Raw genomic sequence first — 18,999 nt, 5'->3', positions numbered from 1 at the left:
GATGGGTTAGCCGAAGTAAATGTTATATTTCTAAGAGATATCATCAAGCAAAATTTCACAAATGTTCATAAAATCTCTGCAGTTATCTTCACAATTTCTTCCAGTGTGCACATCCCACTGCTTGAAGCTGACTTCTTTTGGATTTTCCGTTTCGCTAAAGGTGCGCAAGGTGTTTTCTTCCCATAGCGGTACTTGCATTGTCCTTCTCTCTTTTTTTTTGCACATGCGACGCGCTCTGATTACGACTAAAAGGAAGAAAACAGTAGAACAAGAATGAAATGATTGCTTTTTGTTGTGTTTTGTTAGCCAAGGTGCAGTTCTAGGAACATGTGTGTTTGCGTTTTGTATGTGTTTTATTTATGGTAGAAAGGTGTTGCCATTGCTACAAAATGTCACTAATGTACGTATCCTTTTGCGCCTTTAAAATTGCCGCCAGAATTTTGTGGCACAATCTTAAAGACTACGTGAGAGAGCTTATCAGAGAGGGAAAGGAAACACAGGTAATTAAGCATAATCAATGCATTTCCACTATCGAAAGATGCTCCTCAAATGTTTTCCAAAGTGTGCCTAGATAAGAACAGGCTACAAATTGCTGTCTAAGGACTCTTCAGACTGCCGTCTGTCATGTCAATCAGTTAGTTCAAATACAGGCTTCGATAAGCAGCAGTCGTCGTCGTCCTTGTCATTGTCCTTGTTGTCCTATTGGTACGTCTATCACCTGCGTCGGAGCGCATGCGTCGTGTATCCTTTGTGTAAACAAATGCGAGGAGCAAAAGGATTGCTGCTGGATTGAAAAAAAGGAGCAGGAAACCTTTTGATATTATTGTCAATAGGGGCAGCTAATTAAATATTTGCGTTTGCCAAAGGTGCAAAAATCTACTCTCTGATATGATTTGATGAAATATTAGGGGCGGGTTAAGAGGAAGTTCTTCTTCTACCAAAAACCTAACTGAAATTGAAAGTGCAACAACATTTATTGTTTGTCTTTGGGAAAGGTGTTTTTCGCTGCTCAGAATATGATATTGTTATGGAATAGTTTGGAGAAATTGTTGCCAGTTTGTCAGCTGTTTGAAATCTGAGCAAAACGGAAATAGAAATTGCATTTCCGTCCCCCAAGAAAAATGGAACAATGAAGAACCATTTTTTGATCTATACTATACAATAATCACTTGTAGTTGGATTATCTTTTGTAATATTTTTTTTCTTTTCCCTTCACTTGATATTGAGAAAACAGTTTTGAGTTTCTTTTGTCATTTTGTAAAATTTATTCTTATCAAAAATATATAATATGCGCTTAAGAACTATAAATATCTTAACATTAACATTGGCTAAACATAACTAGAAATAATTGTGTATAAATTAAATAGCAGTTAACTAAAAACTATTACAATTTGGTCAAATGCTGTCTGATAAATGTTCGTGGCAAATGTACAGAATACTTAAGAGCTACAAAACGAAATAAATAGAGAGAGTATTATATGCTATAGCACCAAAACCGAGAGTAAATTGAGCTTAGAATTAACTATAAGTTGGGCTTATTGTCAGTTTGTCAGTTGTTGTTTGCTTTGGGTTAGATCCTTGCCAGCGGAATGTTGGTTCGTCGTTGTTCTAGATTCAGATTCCAAGTCGCAGTCTAGACAATTGTGATGGTGCAATTGGAGCTGGTGTGCTTGTTGAGCAGCGACATGCGGGAGAACGATTTGTGGCACACCTGGCAGGCGTACTTCTTCACATCCACGTGGGTCTGCTGATGGGCACGCAGATTTGAGCGATCGGCAAAGGAGCGCGGGCAGTCGGGGCACTGGAATGGCTTCTCGCCGGTGTGTGTGCGAATGTGTCCTTGCAGCAGCCACGGACGGGAGAAGGCTTTGCCGCAGATGGGGCACTTGCAGGGCAGTGTGTGGGTGCGAATGTGCATCTTAAGGGCTCCGATTGTGGTGTAGAGCTTGCCGCATTCCTCGCACGAATGCTGCTTCTTCTCCTGGTTGCACTCGGCAGCTGGGCAGTGGAATTGACGATGCTTCGACAGTCCCATCGAGGTGGAGTACATCTTCTGGCAGTTGTCGCACTTGTAGCGATAGTTCTTGGCTGCAGTCGATGCTGCTGCTGAGGAGCTGGCATTGCTCGAGCTGCTGCTTGAGCTGTGGGAGGCGGCGTACGAAGAGTAGGCAGAGGACGATGAAGACGAGGCCAGGCTGCTGCTGCGTGCCTCATCGAAGAGGTGGAACAGCGCCGGCAGTGGAATGTCGTTGCGCACCGAGAGATCCTCGGGTTCGGAGCTGGCCTCCGAGCCGGGACTCGATGGTGGTGTCATCTGCTGGTAGCTGTAGACCGAGTGTGGCGATGCCAGCGAGCTGGCTGGCGATGGGAATGCGGCAGCATTCAGATGTGGCTGATAGCTGCTCCACAGTGCCGAGATCGGATTGCAGCCGGCGGCCATCACGAAGGCCGATTGATAGGGATTCGTTGTGTATCCGGCAGTGGCTGCAGTCAGACCACGCATGTGAATATCGGTGGGTTGGTACTCCTCCTGCTCGGCTGGCGGCGATAGCAGAGCCGAGCTGAGCGGTGAGCAGGCACGGCGTGGTGGCGTTGTCTTGGACAAATTCAAGACGTATTCACGCTTTGCCGGCAGCTCGTAATCCTCAAAGTCATCCAGAGCGCTGGCTTTGCGCTTGAGTGAGAGATCCTGTGGCTGTTCCTCTTGCTGGATCACTGCTGGAAAAAACTCTGAGCTCTTGGTCAATGCCAAGGCCTCCGTTTGCGGCAGTTCATCCACGAAGACGATGGGACGCTTCTTCAGCGGGCAGCTTTTGTAGTTGACGGCCATGGTAGCGAATATGTTGTTGATATTATGTGATGATGCGATGTTAAATATAGTTGTGTTGATGTATGTGTGTTTTGTAGTTCCGAGCACTTTTTCGAGAGTTTGAGTTCGAGATCGAGACGAGACGAGAGAGTTGCTTACTCAACGAGCGCTGAGGTTGCTGTGACAGGTCGAGGGCAGAGCGAGCTCTTTTTATATGCCCGGCAGCGGGGCTGCTGACTGCCTGACGTCTGCCCATTTGGTGGTGGTTCTTCTTCAGTTCACACACACACACATGCTCGCAGGCAGCAGACGCACGTGTATGCTGCTAGGTAGCAGCAACAACAACAGCAGCAACTCTCACACACACACTCAGGCACTTTTCCCATACCCTTATTGCGTGTTTCCCATTTGTCGTATTCTCTCTCGTTCCGTTTGCTCTCTCTTCCTCTCGATATTGCTCTCTCGCTCGCACTACCTGCTACCTGACGTACGCTCTCTGAGAATCCCTTTTGGAACGCAGGCGCACCCTCCCTCAGTTTTTGCCAGGTAATGATCCAAGCTCCCTCTGCTGCGACGATCACAACGCGCATAACTTGTGACAACTTCACCTACTCGTATTACCCACGGAGCACATCGGTGCTCGGTGCTCGGTAATAACTCGTCAAAGCATGTGCGCTACTTCGTCTCCCAATCTCTTGTCAATCTGCGTCGCAGGTATTGTCAGCATCCATGGAATTTTCGAAGTTTCGCTTTCGCCAAGCACTTGGAAACATTTGAAACAATTTCTATTTATAAGTTGTGGCATTTTTCACCAGTCAAATTGGATGATTCCCTCACTTTCCACTTTCGGGGTAGTTTTCGACGCATCTGCCACACCAGAGGGGGGAGGTAAATTGAACCTGAGATGCGCCGTGTTGTGTTGTGTTGTGCTCGGCTGGTTCTACAATTGACATTGCACCTAAAGCCATAAGTAAAGCTATAAATAGTCGCTGCAGTCTATTGTAGCTATCTATTAGCTCTTAGGGGACACTTTCCACTAACTTATTATGCCGTGTGCTGCTCGATCACTTTAGACTTTTTCGTATCAAATCAGGTTAAAGGTAAATGTGATGTTCTCGAAATTACCTCTCAAGTTTCCTAACTTTATAGATGTGTTGTAACCTCAATACAATCCTGTAATCTTCAGCTTGAGCAACGTGGGAGCCTCTGCTGGCTTTTTAATGTTTCATAAAACAATCTTGTAATCTCAGTCGTGGGATCCTCTGCACTCGGCCCATCACTTTCTTCGTTGACTTGTACTTGCCTCATTTCACATGCACACCAAACAACTGTCCCACATCGTGGCAGGACATAGGGAGGCACTAGATTTGTTTTTACCCACGTCCATGTCCTAGGGAAAAACAGCACAGCCCGCATACTAACAATTTTTGATTTCCCAGTCATCAAAAAAACCAAATCACACGCATATTCCCGATCGAGCACTTTCCCAGGGAAATGTGTGAAACGCGAAATGAGAAAAAAACCTAAGCAAATGTAGCAAACCCAAAAGTTTTGATAAACCCAAGGCGATGACAAAAACGCACAAAAATCGAAAAATTCCAAGTGCAGCATGCAAAATTCCAATTTCCCAAGAGGCAATCGTGACTCTCTTACTCTCTCAGTCCAATGACCAATGGCAGTGCTTCAAAGGTTCAAAGGTTCGCTGGGTGTGATGGGAACACAAGCAGCCAGCAAGTAATCGATAGATTGTTGTATTTCCATTTTGTAGTTTCCCTATGATGGATTTTCCTGCTCTCACTCCGGATGTGGATCGGCGCATTGGATTTAAAGTAATTTCCCAGCTTATCCAATTACGCAGTCAGCGAAACTCAAGCAAAACACGAGCGACGATTGGTCAGCGTCCTCGGGAATTTTGTGCGCCTTGGGAAGTTGCCTCCCTACCCATCTACCTACCAACATACACCTAACGGGCGATCCCAACAATGTTGGTTATTACGTGTGTTATTCCGCGCAATTAACAAGCATACGAGCCACTACCTAATGATCATCCAAAACGCTAATATCGTCGCGGAATTGCCCGCGAGGATATCGCGAAATAACCCGCGATCTTTCATTCATAAGTCAGGTTAAACCCGAACATCCCATGGAAACCCTCTCGCACTTGTTGTCCTGCAAGTACCTGCCATGGATTCTCCTGCGGGTTTCGCCCGCTCATTAGCATTAGCTAGGTAGAGATTATGGTTTGACAAGATTGAGATTTCCACCAGCACCAACAGCAATACTCCATTCAGTTGCCTGATCGGAAAAACCCTTTTCCGCTGCCTGATTCCACAGTTGCCGTTAGAATCTGTGCAGGTGCGTCCCAAAGGGATTTTCGCAAACAATAATGCCATCCTATTTTTGCACCTTGTCTCTCTCACAATGCCCTGAAAAGAGAATGCCTTCTATTGTTGCGAGAGCAGTTATAGGTCATCAGATGAGTGCAGCAAATGGAGCGCAAAAATGGAGAAAAGAATGCTAAGCGATGTCTTAAAGAACAATATCCAAGGAAGTTATTAGACTAGCTTTTCTTAAGAGTATCTCGAAGTATCTCTCTCTTAAAACATAAATATCCAATGATAAGTTAGGTAGAATCTCGTAAGTTTACAACACAATTTTCCTAAGTTTATCAAACTATCGTTGTACTTGTCACCCGGCTCTTCTCGGTTATTACAGCCCGGCCCGGTGCATTGGCACACCTTTTGCCAAAAAGAAATAAGAAAACATGTACTGAAAAAATAGAATGGAAAGAAAAAACAAACTATGGCCCAAGATATACGATGTGTGATGTCGTTGACAATGAATGGTTGATTACTACCCCCAGAGCAGATCTTGGAACAACTGCAGAGCCAAGCCGAGCCGAGTTTTTGGCACGGACAAAAGAACTACCAATCCATAAATCGAAATCGAAGCCAAGAAAGAAGAATGAAGCTGAAAGAACAACACAAAAATGAAATCACTGCCACGGGCCTTGGGCACCGGGTGCATTGCACAATCAATAGACGCAGGACCTCATGACACAATAAACGATCGGAGACTGAGGGACAGACAGAGAGACAGACAGATCGACCGAGCAGACACATTGGAGTAAATGTTTTGAAAAGCCAGCGAAAGGAATTGCTTCCAAGAATCCCAAATAAACTATAGAACGAAGAAGAAAAATAAAACGATGTCGGCGGCGTATCAATGTCCTTAGCCAGAAGAAATCAAAAAGTTGGATCACCTGGCCGAATCGAGATGCGACGACGATGACGATTATGTGCGGGTGCCGCTTCGCTTAATCCTCTCCAGCTATCAGCTACCAGCTACCTGTGATCCATTGTTCTCGCCCAATTGTGAATGACCCCCAGCAACAACCCCCCAACATGATGGATAAAAGGAAGAAGCTCCGCATCCTCATGACCTGACTGTGTATGCCACTTGCCATCTGCTCGTGCTCTGTTGTGTTGCGTTCTATGCTGACTTTGATTCCGACTTCTTTTAAGAGAAAGAGAGATTCGCGCAGGTTTCGTGCCTATTCATGCTTCGTTATCCTGTCAATGCCTGCGCATTATCCTCATTGTCTGTGTCAACGCGTTGTCTTCACTACACTCCCTACAACACACATCGTTATCCCTACTCTAAGTCCTTGATAGTAGTTTGACTTAGCGTGCTGTTTAGCCTATTAAATGTGTCTCCTAAAAAATGAAGTGAATAAATATTTTACAATTTTACGATGCTGTTGCGGCGATTAAGTTGCAGGAGGTCGCCAGGAAGCGGAAGACATCGGTTAACTAGGGTGTATAAATGGGGAAGAGAAGATTGAAGAGCTAAAATTGATAAAAATTAAATTGAATTTTGAAATAAATGGTGGAGTATATACAAGATTTTCAGTTTACAGAAGGAAATTCTAGTAATTGTTGCATTTATTTATTTTATTTTAAGAGGAAATACTTAAGGATGTGAAGGAAATGCGTTAATAGAATGACAACAAATAATATATTAAATTGTAATATAACTAAGCACAAAAATATATTGTTAATCTCCAATTGAGTGTCTATAAAGTAACCCATGAATATGTTTCGTCATCCATTAGAATGCCTTCTCCAAAAAATCATAATCTAATTCCACTAAATGCAATTTAAACTCAAGCTGAAGGTAATATTTAGGGGAATATTAAAATAATTCGCTTTAGAAGAGGGATGATATTCAAAAAGCTGTTATAAAATTGAAATACAGTTAAGTAATAGAACATTTCCTTAGTCTATAGCTGATCTTCTATCAGATATGCTATTCTTTAGTAACCAACGGAATCAGCTGCCGCACAAAGACTATAAAACTGGAGCAGAATGAACTCTGAACTGATGCAATCACAAAGCTAGATATTAGGTCGAGCATTACGCCCATATTGACAGCATTTTTAACACCTTTCGCTGGGCAGCCTGCAAAAAAAAAAAAAAAAAAAAAATACGCAGAGAAATACCCAAGACAACAAAGCAATGGAAAAAACTCATTACACCGGTGTAACGGTCGCCCAACAATACAAGCAACGGAAAACCAAGAAAACTGTCCAGAGAGCAGCACAAGGATTGCATCTGCGTCGTCCTCAGGCAGGCAGCACAAATCAGTTGCTTGAAAGCAAAAAAAAAAAAAACGAAGAAAACTGTCAACCATGATGATGCTGCTGCTCTTGAGGGTGTTGGCTTGGCTGGCGCGTTGGTGGCTTGGCATTGACAGCTGCTCCTTTGGCGCGTCTTGGCCAGGGATTTCTTTTTTTTTGGCAAGACGTGCATCTGTTTGCAGAGCGAAATAGAAGATTGCGAGTGCAAAAGAGAGAGAGAAAGACTTCGACTCGGACGTTGACTTGCATCTGCGGGCGCACAATGGGCAACAGGAACAAAACCAAAACGTTGAGCGTCGTCATCAAAATAATCACAGCAGTTGATGCAGGGAGCACAACGAATAAAGACTGGAGGGGCAAAAGGTAGAGAGTGTGACAAACAATAGTGCACCATTCGAGAGCGCCTGCGCTTCGTTTCCTTCTCTTATATTTTTGGCGGCATGCCACCGCCGCGACGTCTCGTCCTTGCGCCGCTTACCTGAGTCCTTTTGTTGCTGCTGCTGCCTTTTGATTCGGTATTTTCATATTCCTAGGGTAATGCAACCGCAATTGTTTTGCATTGTTTATGCTCGCATTTTGGCATGTGCACAACACATCAGCGATTTGAATGCTTACGTAGGTAAATGAGTTTTTCGCATCTGCATTCCTTCAGCTACCAAATTGAAATTGCATAACAGCTGCTGTCGTTTTTTCGCAGGTGATTGCGGAACTTTGATTCAATTAAAGCAAGAATATATTTTAATATCTTCAGCTGGAGCGGCAGCAGTTCATAAAGATAACTATCTAATGATTCCCATGAAAATGTATGTTAATCAAACTGAGTTCGTGAGAAACTGACCATCGAATCCTTCGTAGAAATTGCCAATCCTTTGATAAGTTTCCACATAATGTGCCCACATTAACACAAAGAGACGGGAACAACAACAATGTGCCCAGTTGACAAGCTTCTCGCGTATTTACAATTACAAATTACACAAGTTTATCGACAACGACTCGTCTGACAAATGATCAGTGATCGTTGTTGTTCCCCCTTTCCCCCCACCATCACTCGGATCGGGGACAATCAATAAACGCGTTAAAGTGAGAACAATCAATCCAGCACGTTCTAACGATTTACATGTCAACTTGACAGACAGTCAGTCAGTCAGAGAGAACTCAGACCTCCTCTAGAGACTGGCGCTAGGCAATGTGTGTGTCCAGGTGTCCCTTTTTATTTACATTTGTCTGCTTTTTTTTTGGGCAAGTTTCACTTTCATTTGTCAGCGTTTGACACCTTGTTGTAAAGAGCATTGCAAGTTGCGATATCCATCTATATATCCATAGCGTTATACTGAGAATCGCCCCTCAAAAAGTCTGTTGTGTAGACACAGTTGCGACCGGCTTTGAAAAAAGAAAAAAAAAAAACATTTTTGATTATGCTCGCGTGATAATTATGCATGAAAACTTCGTGTATATGGTTGTAAGTTAGTCCAATGACGATGGGGCAATCGCAAGCTTCTGCTGGACTCGATGACAATCGGTCTCATTGTTTCCGTTTCCCACCATTTGCCTTTGTCGAGCCACCTCAATCAAAAATAAAGAAAAAAAACCCTCCAGACAACCATCCAGCTGCGTGGCAGACCTTAAGGCTGAGCCAGTAAATTTTATGGTTAACTACGCTCTCTGCTGTGCTATTTAACCTTTTGTGCAACGCTGCTTTGCTTATCGAAGCTCTTTTCCTTACCTCCCGATCCCGATCCCTGTCCCCAGTCTTCTTCTAGCCCCACGTGCGTTTCGTTATGTGTTTACTTCGGGACTGACTGAATGGCCCTGTTTTAAGTGATTCTGTGTGTATGTTAATTCATGCCAAGTGTTCCGATAATATTCGAGTAATTTGCCATGGCGAGCAGAACCGAGTCGAGTTTTGTTTGTCAACCCAACACACTCGGAGGGGCTTGCAGCTGATGATGACGATCATAATATGATAATGAAATACTCAACGACAGACGACTTATCAGCGCATTTATGAATATGAGTCTTAAATACCTTTTTAGAGGGAAGCGCATTTAACAAATACTATGAAAATATTAACTACGCAAATCAGTTGAATATTATTATATCTACAACTGTTCAAAGAATAACTAGCATGTATAATGATTATAGTATTATTTCTTTATTTGAATTGAATTAATGTTTTTAGCTGTTTCTTAATTCACTTGATTTCCTAAATAATTCAATTCGCCTATTCGATCACTTAGTTAATTCCAGTTTACTGCATCGCTCTTTTTGTTTTGGCAAAGTTTTAAAGTTGCGACTTTCGTTTTGATAGTCGATTGTATCTCAATTCACTTCAATTTTGTCAGTTCTTTAAAACATTGACTAGTGCACTGAATGGTTTCTAAGGAATTCAATTCGTCTATTCGATCCCTTAGTTAATTGTAATTCATTGTCTTTACTAACAAATGCGTCGCTCTTTTTGCTAAGGCATTTCTTGAGCCTTCACTCATTTTAAAGCTCCGTCTTTCGTTTTAATAGTTGATTGTATCTCAATTCACTTCAATTTTGTCAGTTCTTTAAAACATTGACTAGTTCACTGAATGGTTCCTAAGGAATTCAATTCGTCTATTCGATCCCTTAGTTAATTGCAATTTATTTACTCTTTACTCTTTTTGCTTTGACAACCTTTGAGCCTTCACTCATTTAGAGTTTGTGACTTTCGTTTTGACAGACGATTTAAGAGTCATGTTACGAGCACGTTCTTCTTTCTCAAATCTCTCAAAATCAACAAACACAATCAATTGAAAAATTAGTTTAAATTGTTAAATTTCGCATTTCTGAACGAGTTTTGGCCATCAAACTTTATACTCCCCTGCCCCCCCACCATTCAACATCTTTATCTCAAGAGCAAGGAATTACACATTAGAAAATGGAGGAGTATTCGCGTGAACCTTGCCCCTATCGCATTGTCGATGACTCGGGCGGAGCATTCGCTATGGGCTGTATTGGCGGAGGCATCTTTCAGGCGATCAAGGGCTTCAGGAATGCACCGCAAGGACTGAGTCGACGCCTCGTTGGGAGCTTGGCGGCTGTGAAGTCGCGATCGCCGGTGATCGCCGGCAATTTTGCTGCATGGGGCGGCATGTTTAGCACCATCGACTGCACGCTGGTGCATTTCCGTAAGAAGGAGGATCCATGGAACTCGATTATCAGCGGTGCAGCCACTGGTGGCATTCTGGCAGCACGCAACGGGCTCGCCTCGATGGCTGGCAGTGCCATCATTGGTGGCATATTGCTCTCCCTCATCGAGGGTGTTGGCATTCTGCTCACCCGCATCTCGGCCGAACAGTTTCGGAATCCCGGGCCACCAACGGATCCACATGATGCCAATATCAATATGATGGATACGGACTCGTCAGCCAGTGCCTTTGGCTTTACAACACGAACTCCTAATGTTAACACCTAAATTTGGCTAAATTTATTCCTAGTTTTCTTCGCTCTCAGCAATCTAGTCAATGGTGTAGTAATAATATATCGCTCTGGTCAAGTTTAATGTTTGCTTTTAATATGAAGGTAAAATAAAATACACCCCATATCATGAGATCAGTCAATATACTATATCCATCGATTCGATAGTCGTCAACAAGTTGTAGAATTTACATTCAGGCATCGGAATGTTTTCTTCTAAAAGCAGTTTAAGTTATAAATCTGTATTTAAACTCATTGTTTATATTTACCTTTTGTGTGTGTGGTGATGATTGTGTCCATGATCATGGTGATGATCGTGGTGATGATCGTGGTGATGATAATGCTGATGAATATGATGATTTTGGTGATCATGGCGTTTACGGTCATGATCGCGATAAAGCTGATGAAAAGGATCATGCTGATCATCATGATCACGGTGATAATCACGATTATTGTGATGAAAAGGATCGCGGTGATGATCATGATTATGGTGATGACCACGACCATGGTGTTGATCACGGCGAAGAAAACTCCTATAAAAAATAAAATTTTAAATCCACGTTTATCTATCTCCAGTACAGAAAATTTTAAGAGAATTTTGTTATTTAGCCAATTCTCAATGTTCTGTTCGCAAATGAAAAACTGAAATCTGAAAAATGAATGTCTTACCTTTGTTGATGTTCTTCATGGCTTGGCGTGCCACTGAAAATAAAGCCCATTAGTTCTCTTTCTACTGAATAGATAATTTAAAATGTCTTACAATTGCTCCAAACTACGTTTTTTTTTTCTACATTTGCAGTTGCAACATAACCAATTGCATTGCCATATTCCACAGCATGGTGTATGCCATGAGCCGTCCTTACAATAGCCCCAAAAATCGCCAAGACAACAGTCCCCACTTGCTTCCCTCGGTTGCATCGAAAGCAATAGAACGAGTTGAGATAGCAAAAATATTATCCACTCGTATTTCATTTTTTCCCCAATCGTGTAAGCTCAGCATTTCTTCGAGTTTCACATTTAACTGACACATTGTATGAGTTGTAATGCTGTTTAAAGTGCGATTAAGTGTTACAAATGTATAATCATATTATGCAATTAGTCACAAATCTTTTGATTGAATAATCGAACTCGCATCAATAATATATAATTGTCAACAAAACAGTGTTGAGGCAGTCTTGGTTTGAGACAAAGTAATACATTTTTAATTTAACTGCAGTTATTTCCTTGGAATGTTTTTTTTACTATAAATAAAAAGGTCGCACCTAAATTTGCATCCCAAATCTACTGGAAAATTAACCATTAAATTGAAAGGGAAGTCGGATGAGTAGCTAAAGAGATTATCCAACTGTGTAAAATTCTTAAACTTATTTATTTATAATTGTGTGTGTCAAATTTTTAATCACATTATTTAAAAAAAAAGACTTCTTCTTAAATAACATCAATATTGTCTAACTTGTAATTATTTAAAACAAGAAGTATTCTTAAGCAACATCAATATATTCGCTGATTTGTTTTTAAGGCCGTGATTCGATTTAATTGGATTTAAATGTTTGGTCTATATCATATTCAAAGTCACAGGTAGTTTGCTGACAGGGCAATAGAAGCACTCTCAAATAATCACACACACTTGACACGTGTCGGAAGCAACAGGCTGTTGTTGTCATTGGCGAATGTGTTTACCTGTTGAGCTCTGCACAGTGCACAGTGTCGTTACCTGTCGTCCCGCTGAGCTGCGAAGTGATGAGAAACGCAAAAGCCTGCGCCGGCGCATAGAGTCAAGTGTGGCAGGCAATGGGTGGGTGTGGCAAGACAACAAGACAACAAGACAACAACAACGAGCTCAACTTTACAACCTGTGCACTCAAAATGACCACAGTTGAGAGTGCAAAGCGGGCTAATAATGATTGCATTTCCCTCTCTCGTCAGCCAGCTACTGGCCACGTGTTTGTGTCTCGCACTCAGGTACAGTGGGAATTGCTTTTGGTTTGGCGTTTTCCCAGCAGCAACAACAGCAGCAGCGGGCAGCAAAAAACCAATAGCAAGGATTTCCCTCACACATGGACGAGTCGCGATGATGGGAAAAAGTCGTTGCCGCCTTTTGGCAACCCTAGTTATAAAATTGCTCTTTATGATAATGTTGCTAATATCGATAGACAGACAGAGAGAGAGAGAGTGAGAGAGAGAGGGAGAGCGATAGGAATTACCACATGGAAATTTCTTGAATAACCAACAAATAGCTATGGCGAGACAGCTTGGTGCCCTTCTGGATCTGGGAAGATCCTTTAGCACGAACCAAAAACCAAAAACCTAGAAACATATGCAACTCTGACTCGTGTGTTTTTCTTCCTTAATTTTTTTGTGTGTTGACCAAGCGCCGCCGCGTCGCGTAATGTGTGCCTGTGAGATTTTCCTTGAGAAATCCCTCGAGCACGCCTGGCGCTATGGGAAAAGCGCAAACACTATGGCCAAATTTACCATACAACTACACATTATCATGTGGCACAACAACAGATCGCACCTACGCCTTGGTCTCGGTCTTGGTCTTGGTCTTGGTCTTGGTACGTGCTCTTTCCCTTCTTCACACACATGTCCTAGTTAACAGTTCCGCTTGTTTTTCCAATCATCGCAAACGTTGCCAAAAAGGTAGAGGCGCTAAAAATTTGTTTAGCAAGGCGCTGCTGGAGTTTGCATTTGGCGGGAATTGAATATTTGAAAGTCTTGCAGTGCCATGGGAACCAGCCTGAGAAAGTCGAAGGTAGCGCAGAGGTGAGCCAGAGGCCAGAGCTGGGTATAAACACATATGAGCAGGAGACGGTGTGAATTATTGAGAAGCCCATATGTTCGAAATAATTACAAGCCATGGTATAGGGAAAAGTGTCGAATGCCCTAGAATATATGAATTTAGAGAAAGCAACATTTCATAAAATGTTATCATTTTAAATGTTAAGTCAAATTTAGTCTTAAATAAAAACAAGTAAGATGAGAGATACCCTTTACACACTTGGTATTCATTTTAAAATATACCAAATTAATATACCACAAAATACTAAAGGCTGTATTTTGTATAATAAACCAGATTGTCAGCCACAGCAACTAAGAATTCTGGCAGGTAGGTTCTTAGCCCTAAAATACACAAAAGATAATTCGTATATCAATATACTACTACATTAAAAATATACTATTTGGTACAAAATATACTAGATTGCCAACCAAAACAACTAAAACCCGGTTTGCAATCTTTGCACCCACGACTAGCCCAGAATATACTCTGGCTCTCGGTTTCGCCCAACACGAGGACTATGCCTATATCTTTTGCCTATTCTGGTTGCTGTGACCATCCAACATTGGCAATGTAAGAAGACAGTCTTGGGATTTTTGCATGCCACGCTCCATTAAGTTCAATAAGAGGAATTTATTTCTCAGTATTAGATGAATTGTTTATAAAAAGCTTATTCCTTTGATGTCCACATGGCGAGAATTGTGTACTTGGAGGAATCAGAATGTTTTCTTCTAAGAACATATAGTTTGTTAATTATAAATCCGCAATTTAGCACAAAATTAATATTTACCCCTTGTGTTTGTGATGATGATCATGACGACGGGAACTCCTAAAAAATATGAAACTCTTAGGCCTGGATTCTCAATGTCAAGTTAAAGCAATAGTTAACCAAAGAACTTTCATTCAGATAAAAACGTAGAATTTTGTTACCTTTGAGAATCTTCACCGTGGCTATTCCGGGACCTCCTAAAAAAAATGTACTCATTAAGTTCTCTCTGATGAATTGGAATTTTAAAATGTTAAATTTATGTTTCACCATCCACTTCTGCATCTGCAATTGCAGCAAAACATATTGCATTTATTTATTCCACAGCAGGGCGTGGGGAATGTGTAGTCCTTACACAAACCCAAACTCTCTACATGCCTACAACAGGCGCCATTTGCTTCCCTCGGTTGCATCGAGAGCAATAGAACGAGTTGAAATAGCACAAATATTATCCACCCGTATTTCATTGCTTGTAAGCTTGTTACTTCTTCGAGTTTCACAAATAACTGACAAATTGTATGAGGCGCAATGCTGCAGAAAGTTAAATTAAGTGTTTCAAATGTATAATCATATTATGCAATTAGTCACAAAACTTTTGGTTAAATAACCGAACTCGCATTCCTACAATACAAATTGCAAAAAAAGAAGGATAGTTGCACGCTGGAAGATTAGAATATAGAGAAAAGAGTCGAATACCCGGAAAATTTTACATGAATATGTTATGGATTAGCCCTAAAATACACAAAAGATATTTCGTATATCAATATACTGCTACATTCAAAATATACTATATAGTACCAGATTCCAAACCAAAGCAACTAAGTCCTGTCGAAAACAGTCGACTTTTGCTATATAAAATTATTTCATACAATTGTTAAATGATCGCAACCAAATTAAACAAGTAAGAAAGTCGAGTGTACTCGACTGTTAGATATCCGCTACCCCTTTTGAATAAAAGCAATATATTTTTCGGTATTATTCTCAAAATATACCAAATACACTACAAAAATACTAGAAATATACCAAATGGTGTATTTGCTATATCGATATAGCACCGCATTCAAAATATACCATAGACGGCACAATATACCAGATTGTCAGCCAAAGCAACTAAGACCCCTTGTTAGTAGGCGTTTTTGCCCAAACAAAAGTATTTCTTTAATAACTTCGACAATTTTTATCTGATCGCAACCAAATTTTCAGGAATCATAACTAATATAGTTATTATTATATATACCAAAATTCGAAACTCTAAAAATTACGCTTGTTATTCGATTTTTTTTGATTTGCGGGGGCGGAAGTGGGCGTGGCAAAAATTTGAAACAAACTTGATATGCGTGCAAACATAACAAATGCTGTCGAAAAAAAATTATAGCTCTATCTCTTATAGTCTCTGAGATCCAGTGTTTCATACGGACGGACGGACAGACACACAGACGGACAGACGGACATGGCTAGATCGTCTCTGCTGTTGATGCTGATCAAGAATATATATACTTTATAGGGTCGGAGAAGCCTCCTTCTACCTGTTACATACATTTCCTGCCGGCACAAAGTTATAATACCCTTCTACCCTATGGGTAGCGGGTATAAAAACCAAAGGTTGATAATTCTTTTCTAAGATCTGAGATCTCGCATCCACGAATAACCCAGAATATACTCTGGCTCTCGGTTTCGCCCAACACGAGGACTATGCCTATATCTTTTGCGTTTTCTGTTTGCTGTGTTTGACCAGCCAACATTAAAATTGAAAGAAGACAGTCTTAGGATATTTGCATGCCATTAACTTCAATAAGAGCAATTTAATTCTCAGTATTAAATTAATTGTTTATAAAAAGCTTATTCCTTTGATGTCCACATGGCGAGAATTGTGTACTTGCAGGAATCGGAATGTTTTCTTCTAAGAACATATAGTTTGTTAATTATAAATCCGCAATTTAGCACAAAATTAATATTTACCCCTTGTGTTTGTGATGATGATCACGATCATGGGTATGATGACGATCATGACCACGGGAACTCCTAAAAAATATGAAACTCTTAGGCCTGGATTCTCAATGTCAAGTTAAGGCAATAGTTAACCAAATAATTTTGTTACCTTTGTGAATGTTCACCATGCCTATTCCGGACAAACCTAAAAAAAATATGCTCATTAAGTTTTCTCTGATGAATAGGAATTTTAAAATGTTAAATTTATGTTTCACCATGGTTTTTTGCATTTGCAATTGCAGCAAAAAATATTGCAATTATCTTTTCCACAGCAGGGCGTGGGTACTGTCCAGTCCAGACAAATAGTTCCTATAGGGCGACAACAGGCGCCACTTGTTTCCCTCGGTTGCATCGACAGCAATAGAACGAGTTGAAATAGCACAAATATTATCCACCCGTATTTCATTGCTTGTAAGCTTGTTACTTCTTCGTGTTTCACAAATAACTGACAAATTGTATGAGGCGCAATGCTGTAGAAAGTTCGATTAAGTGTTTCAAATGTATAATCATATTATGCAATTAGTCACAAAACTTTCGGTTAAATAACCGAACTCGCATTCCTATAATACAAATTGCAAAAAAAAGAATGATAGTTGCACGCTAGAAGATTAGAATATAGAGAAAAGAGTCGAATACCCGGAAATTTTCATGAATATATTATTATTATTATGGATTAGTCCTAAAACACACAAAAGATATTTCGTATATCAATATAACTCAACTTCAATAAGAGCAATTTATTTCTCAGTATTAGATGAATTCATTATAAAAAGCTTATTCCTTTGATGTCCACATGGCGAGAATTGTGTACTTGCAGGAATCGGAATGTTTTCTTCTAAGAACATATAGTTTGTTAATTATAAATCCGCAATTTAGCACAAAATTGATATTTACCCTTTGTGTTTGTGGTGACGATCACGATCATGGGTATGATGATGATCATGACGACGGGAACTCCTAAAAAATATAGAACTCTTAGGCCTGGATTCTCAATGTCAAGTTAAAGCAATAGTTAACCAAAGAATTTTCATTCAGATAAAAACGTAGAATTTTGTTACCTTTGAGAATCTTCTCCATGGCTATTCCGGGGCCTCCTAAAAAAATATGCTCATTAAGTTCTCTCTGATGAATAGGAATTTTAAAATGTTAAATTTATGTTTCACCTTCGTCGTCTGCATTTGCAATTGCAGCAAAATATATTGCAAGGTCCTTTTCCACAGCAGGGCGTGGCCCATGAGTAGTCCTCACACACACCATCATCACCACTACAACAGTCGCCACTTGCTTCCCTCGGTTGCATCGAGAGCAATAGAACGAGTTGAAATAGCACAAATATTATCCACCCGTATTTCATTGCTTGTAAGCTTGTTACTTCTTCGAGTTTCACAAATAACTGACAAATTGTATGAGGCGCAATGCTGTAGAAAGTTCGATTAAGTGTTTCAAATGTATAATCATATTATGCAATTAGTCACCATACTTTCGGTTAAATAACCGAACTCGCATTCCTATAATACAAATTGCAAAAAAAAGTGATAGTTGCACGCTTGAAGATTAGAATATAGAGAAAACCATCGAATACCCGGAAAATTTTCATGAATATATTATTATTATTATGGATTAGTCCAAAAACACACAAAAGATATTTCGTATATCAATATAACTCAACTTCAATAAGAGCAATTTAATTCTCAGTATTAGATGAATTGTTTATAAAAAGCTTATTCCTTTGATGTCCACATGGCGAGAATTGTGTACTTGCAGGAATCGGACCATAAGGACAATAGATATTCTCTGTGATCTAGGTTTTCTAGGTTTGCAATCTTTGCACCCGCGACTAACCCAGAATATACTCTGGCTATCGGTTTCGAAGAAGAAAATAGTCTTAGGATTTTTCATGCCATTAACTTCAATAAGAGCAATTTAATTCTCAGTATTAGATGAATTGTTTATAAAAAGCTTATTCCTTTGATGTCCACATGGCGAGAATTGTGTACTTGCAGGAATCGGAATGTTTTCTTCTAAGAACATATAGTTTATTAAATTATAATACGGAAAGTTAGCACAAAATTGATATTTACCCTTTGTGTTTGTGGTGATGATCACGACTATGGGTATGATGATGATCATGACGACCGGAACTTCTAAAAAATATGGAACTGTTAGGTCTTGATTCTCAATGTCAAGTTAAAGCAATATTTAACCAAAGACTTTTGTTACCTTTGAGAATGTTCACCATGGCTATTCCGGGACCTAAAAAAAGATGCTCATAAAGTTCTCTCTGATGAATAGGAATTTTATAATGTTAAATTAATGTCTCACAATATTCCCCGTCTACATTTGCCGCAATCGCAGCAAAAAATATTGCATGGTTTTAACCCACAGCAGGGCGTCTTTACTGTGAGATCCAGACACCAAATACCTATACCCGGACAACATTCGCCACTTGCTTCCCTCGGTTGCATCGACAGCAATATAACGAGTTGAAATAGCACAAATATTATCCACCCGTATTTCATTGCTTGTAAGCTTGTTACTTCTTCGAGTTTCACAAATAACTGACAAATTGTATG

The 18,999-nt window shown here is 40.4% G+C and overlaps 4 protein-coding genes across 15 annotated transcripts; 1 reads left to right on the top strand and 3 right to left on the bottom strand.

Moving 5' to 3' along the window:
* Window positions 1-1,277: 1,277 nt before the first annotated feature.
* LOC117564565 (protein snail) lies at window positions 1,278-3,165 on the bottom strand. Its single transcript, XM_034243398.2, has one exon. It carries the CDS (start codon window positions 2,828-2,830, stop codon window positions 1,634-1,636), a length of 1,197 nt encoding a protein of 398 aa, XP_034099289.1. The 5' UTR covers window positions 2,831-3,165; the 3' UTR covers window positions 1,278-1,633.
* A 6,984-nt stretch (window positions 3,166-10,149) lies between these two features.
* Window positions 10,150-11,025, top strand: LOC117565580 (mitochondrial import inner membrane translocase subunit Tim17-A). The gene has a single exon (XM_034244775.2). The coding sequence runs from the start codon at window positions 10,354-10,356 to the stop codon at window positions 10,888-10,890; it is 537 nt and encodes a 178-aa protein (XP_034100666.1). The 5' UTR covers window positions 10,150-10,353; the 3' UTR covers window positions 10,891-11,025.
* On the bottom strand, window positions 10,968-11,901 carry LOC117565581 (uncharacterized). Its single transcript, XM_052002126.1, has 4 exons — window positions 11,653-11,901; window positions 11,562-11,594; window positions 11,162-11,425; window positions 10,968-11,108 (listed from the first exon to the last, which is right to left on the bottom strand). Exons 2-4 carry the CDS (start codon window positions 11,578-11,580, stop codon window positions 11,032-11,034), a joined length of 360 nt encoding a protein of 119 aa, XP_051858086.1. The 5' UTR covers window positions 11,581-11,594; window positions 11,653-11,901; the 3' UTR covers window positions 10,968-11,031.
* Window positions 11,902-14,264: 2,363 nt separating this feature from the next.
* On the bottom strand, window positions 14,265-18,999 carry LOC117565545 (uncharacterized). Of its 12 annotated transcripts, XR_007954481.1 has the most exons (7): window positions 18,749-18,999; window positions 18,647-18,679; window positions 18,508-18,570; window positions 17,590-18,444; window positions 17,485-17,520; window positions 17,321-17,383; window positions 17,081-17,261 (listed from the first exon to the last, which is right to left on the bottom strand). XR_007954481.1 is itself a non-coding variant. In XM_052002129.1 (4 exons), exons 1-4 carry the CDS (start codon window positions 17,684-17,686, stop codon window positions 14,305-14,307), a joined length of 294 nt encoding a protein of 97 aa, XP_051858089.1. In that variant the 5' UTR covers window positions 17,687-17,833; the 3' UTR covers window positions 14,265-14,304. The 12 variants fall into 12 exon arrangements, 10 of the variants coding, with proteins under 10 accessions (XP_051858089.1, XP_051858092.1, XP_034100596.1 ...); XR_007954482.1 differs by lacking the exons at window positions 17,081-17,261; window positions 17,321-17,383 and adding an exon at window positions 14,462-14,601 and having other exon boundaries at window positions 17,590-18,447; XM_052002129.1 differs by lacking the exons at window positions 17,081-17,261; window positions 18,508-18,570; window positions 18,647-18,679; window positions 18,749-18,999 and adding an exon at window positions 14,265-14,402 and having other exon boundaries at window positions 17,590-17,833.

This window comes from Drosophila albomicans, chromosome 2L, assembly GCF_009650485.2.
Source record: "Drosophila albomicans strain 15112-1751.03 chromosome 2L, ASM965048v2, whole genome shotgun sequence".
Lineage (NCBI taxonomy): Eukaryota > Metazoa > Arthropoda > Insecta > Diptera > Drosophilidae > Drosophila > Drosophila albomicans.
This window is presented reverse-complemented; position numbering and strand designations above follow the sequence as displayed.

Excerpts from the sequence above, each read along its gene's own strand:
- LOC117564565 (XM_034243398.2), bottom strand. The coding sequence starts at position 2,830 with ATGGCCGTCAACTACAAAAGCTGCCCGCTGAAGAAGCGTCCCATCGTC.
- LOC117565580 (XM_034244775.2), top strand. The coding sequence starts at position 10,354 with ATGGAGGAGTATTCGCGTGAACCTTGCCCCTATCGCATTGTCGATGAC.
- LOC117565581 (XM_052002126.1), bottom strand. Across the intron at positions 11,109-11,161 it reads CATCACCACACACACAAAAG|AAGAAAACATTCCGATGCCT; the intron begins GTAAATATAAAC and ends AACTGCTTTTAG.
- LOC117565545 (XM_052002127.1), bottom strand. The coding sequence starts at position 18,945 with ATGAAATACGGGTGGATAATATTTGTGCTATTTCAACTCGTTATATTG. Across the intron at positions 18,571-18,646 it reads CATGGTGAACATTCTCAAAG|AAGTTCCGGTCGTCATGATC; the intron begins GTAACAAAAGTC and ends CATATTTTTTAG. Across the intron at positions 17,262-18,507 it reads CATCACCACAAACACAAAGG|AAGAAAACATTCCGATTCCT; the intron begins GTAAATATCAAT and ends ATATGTTCTTAG.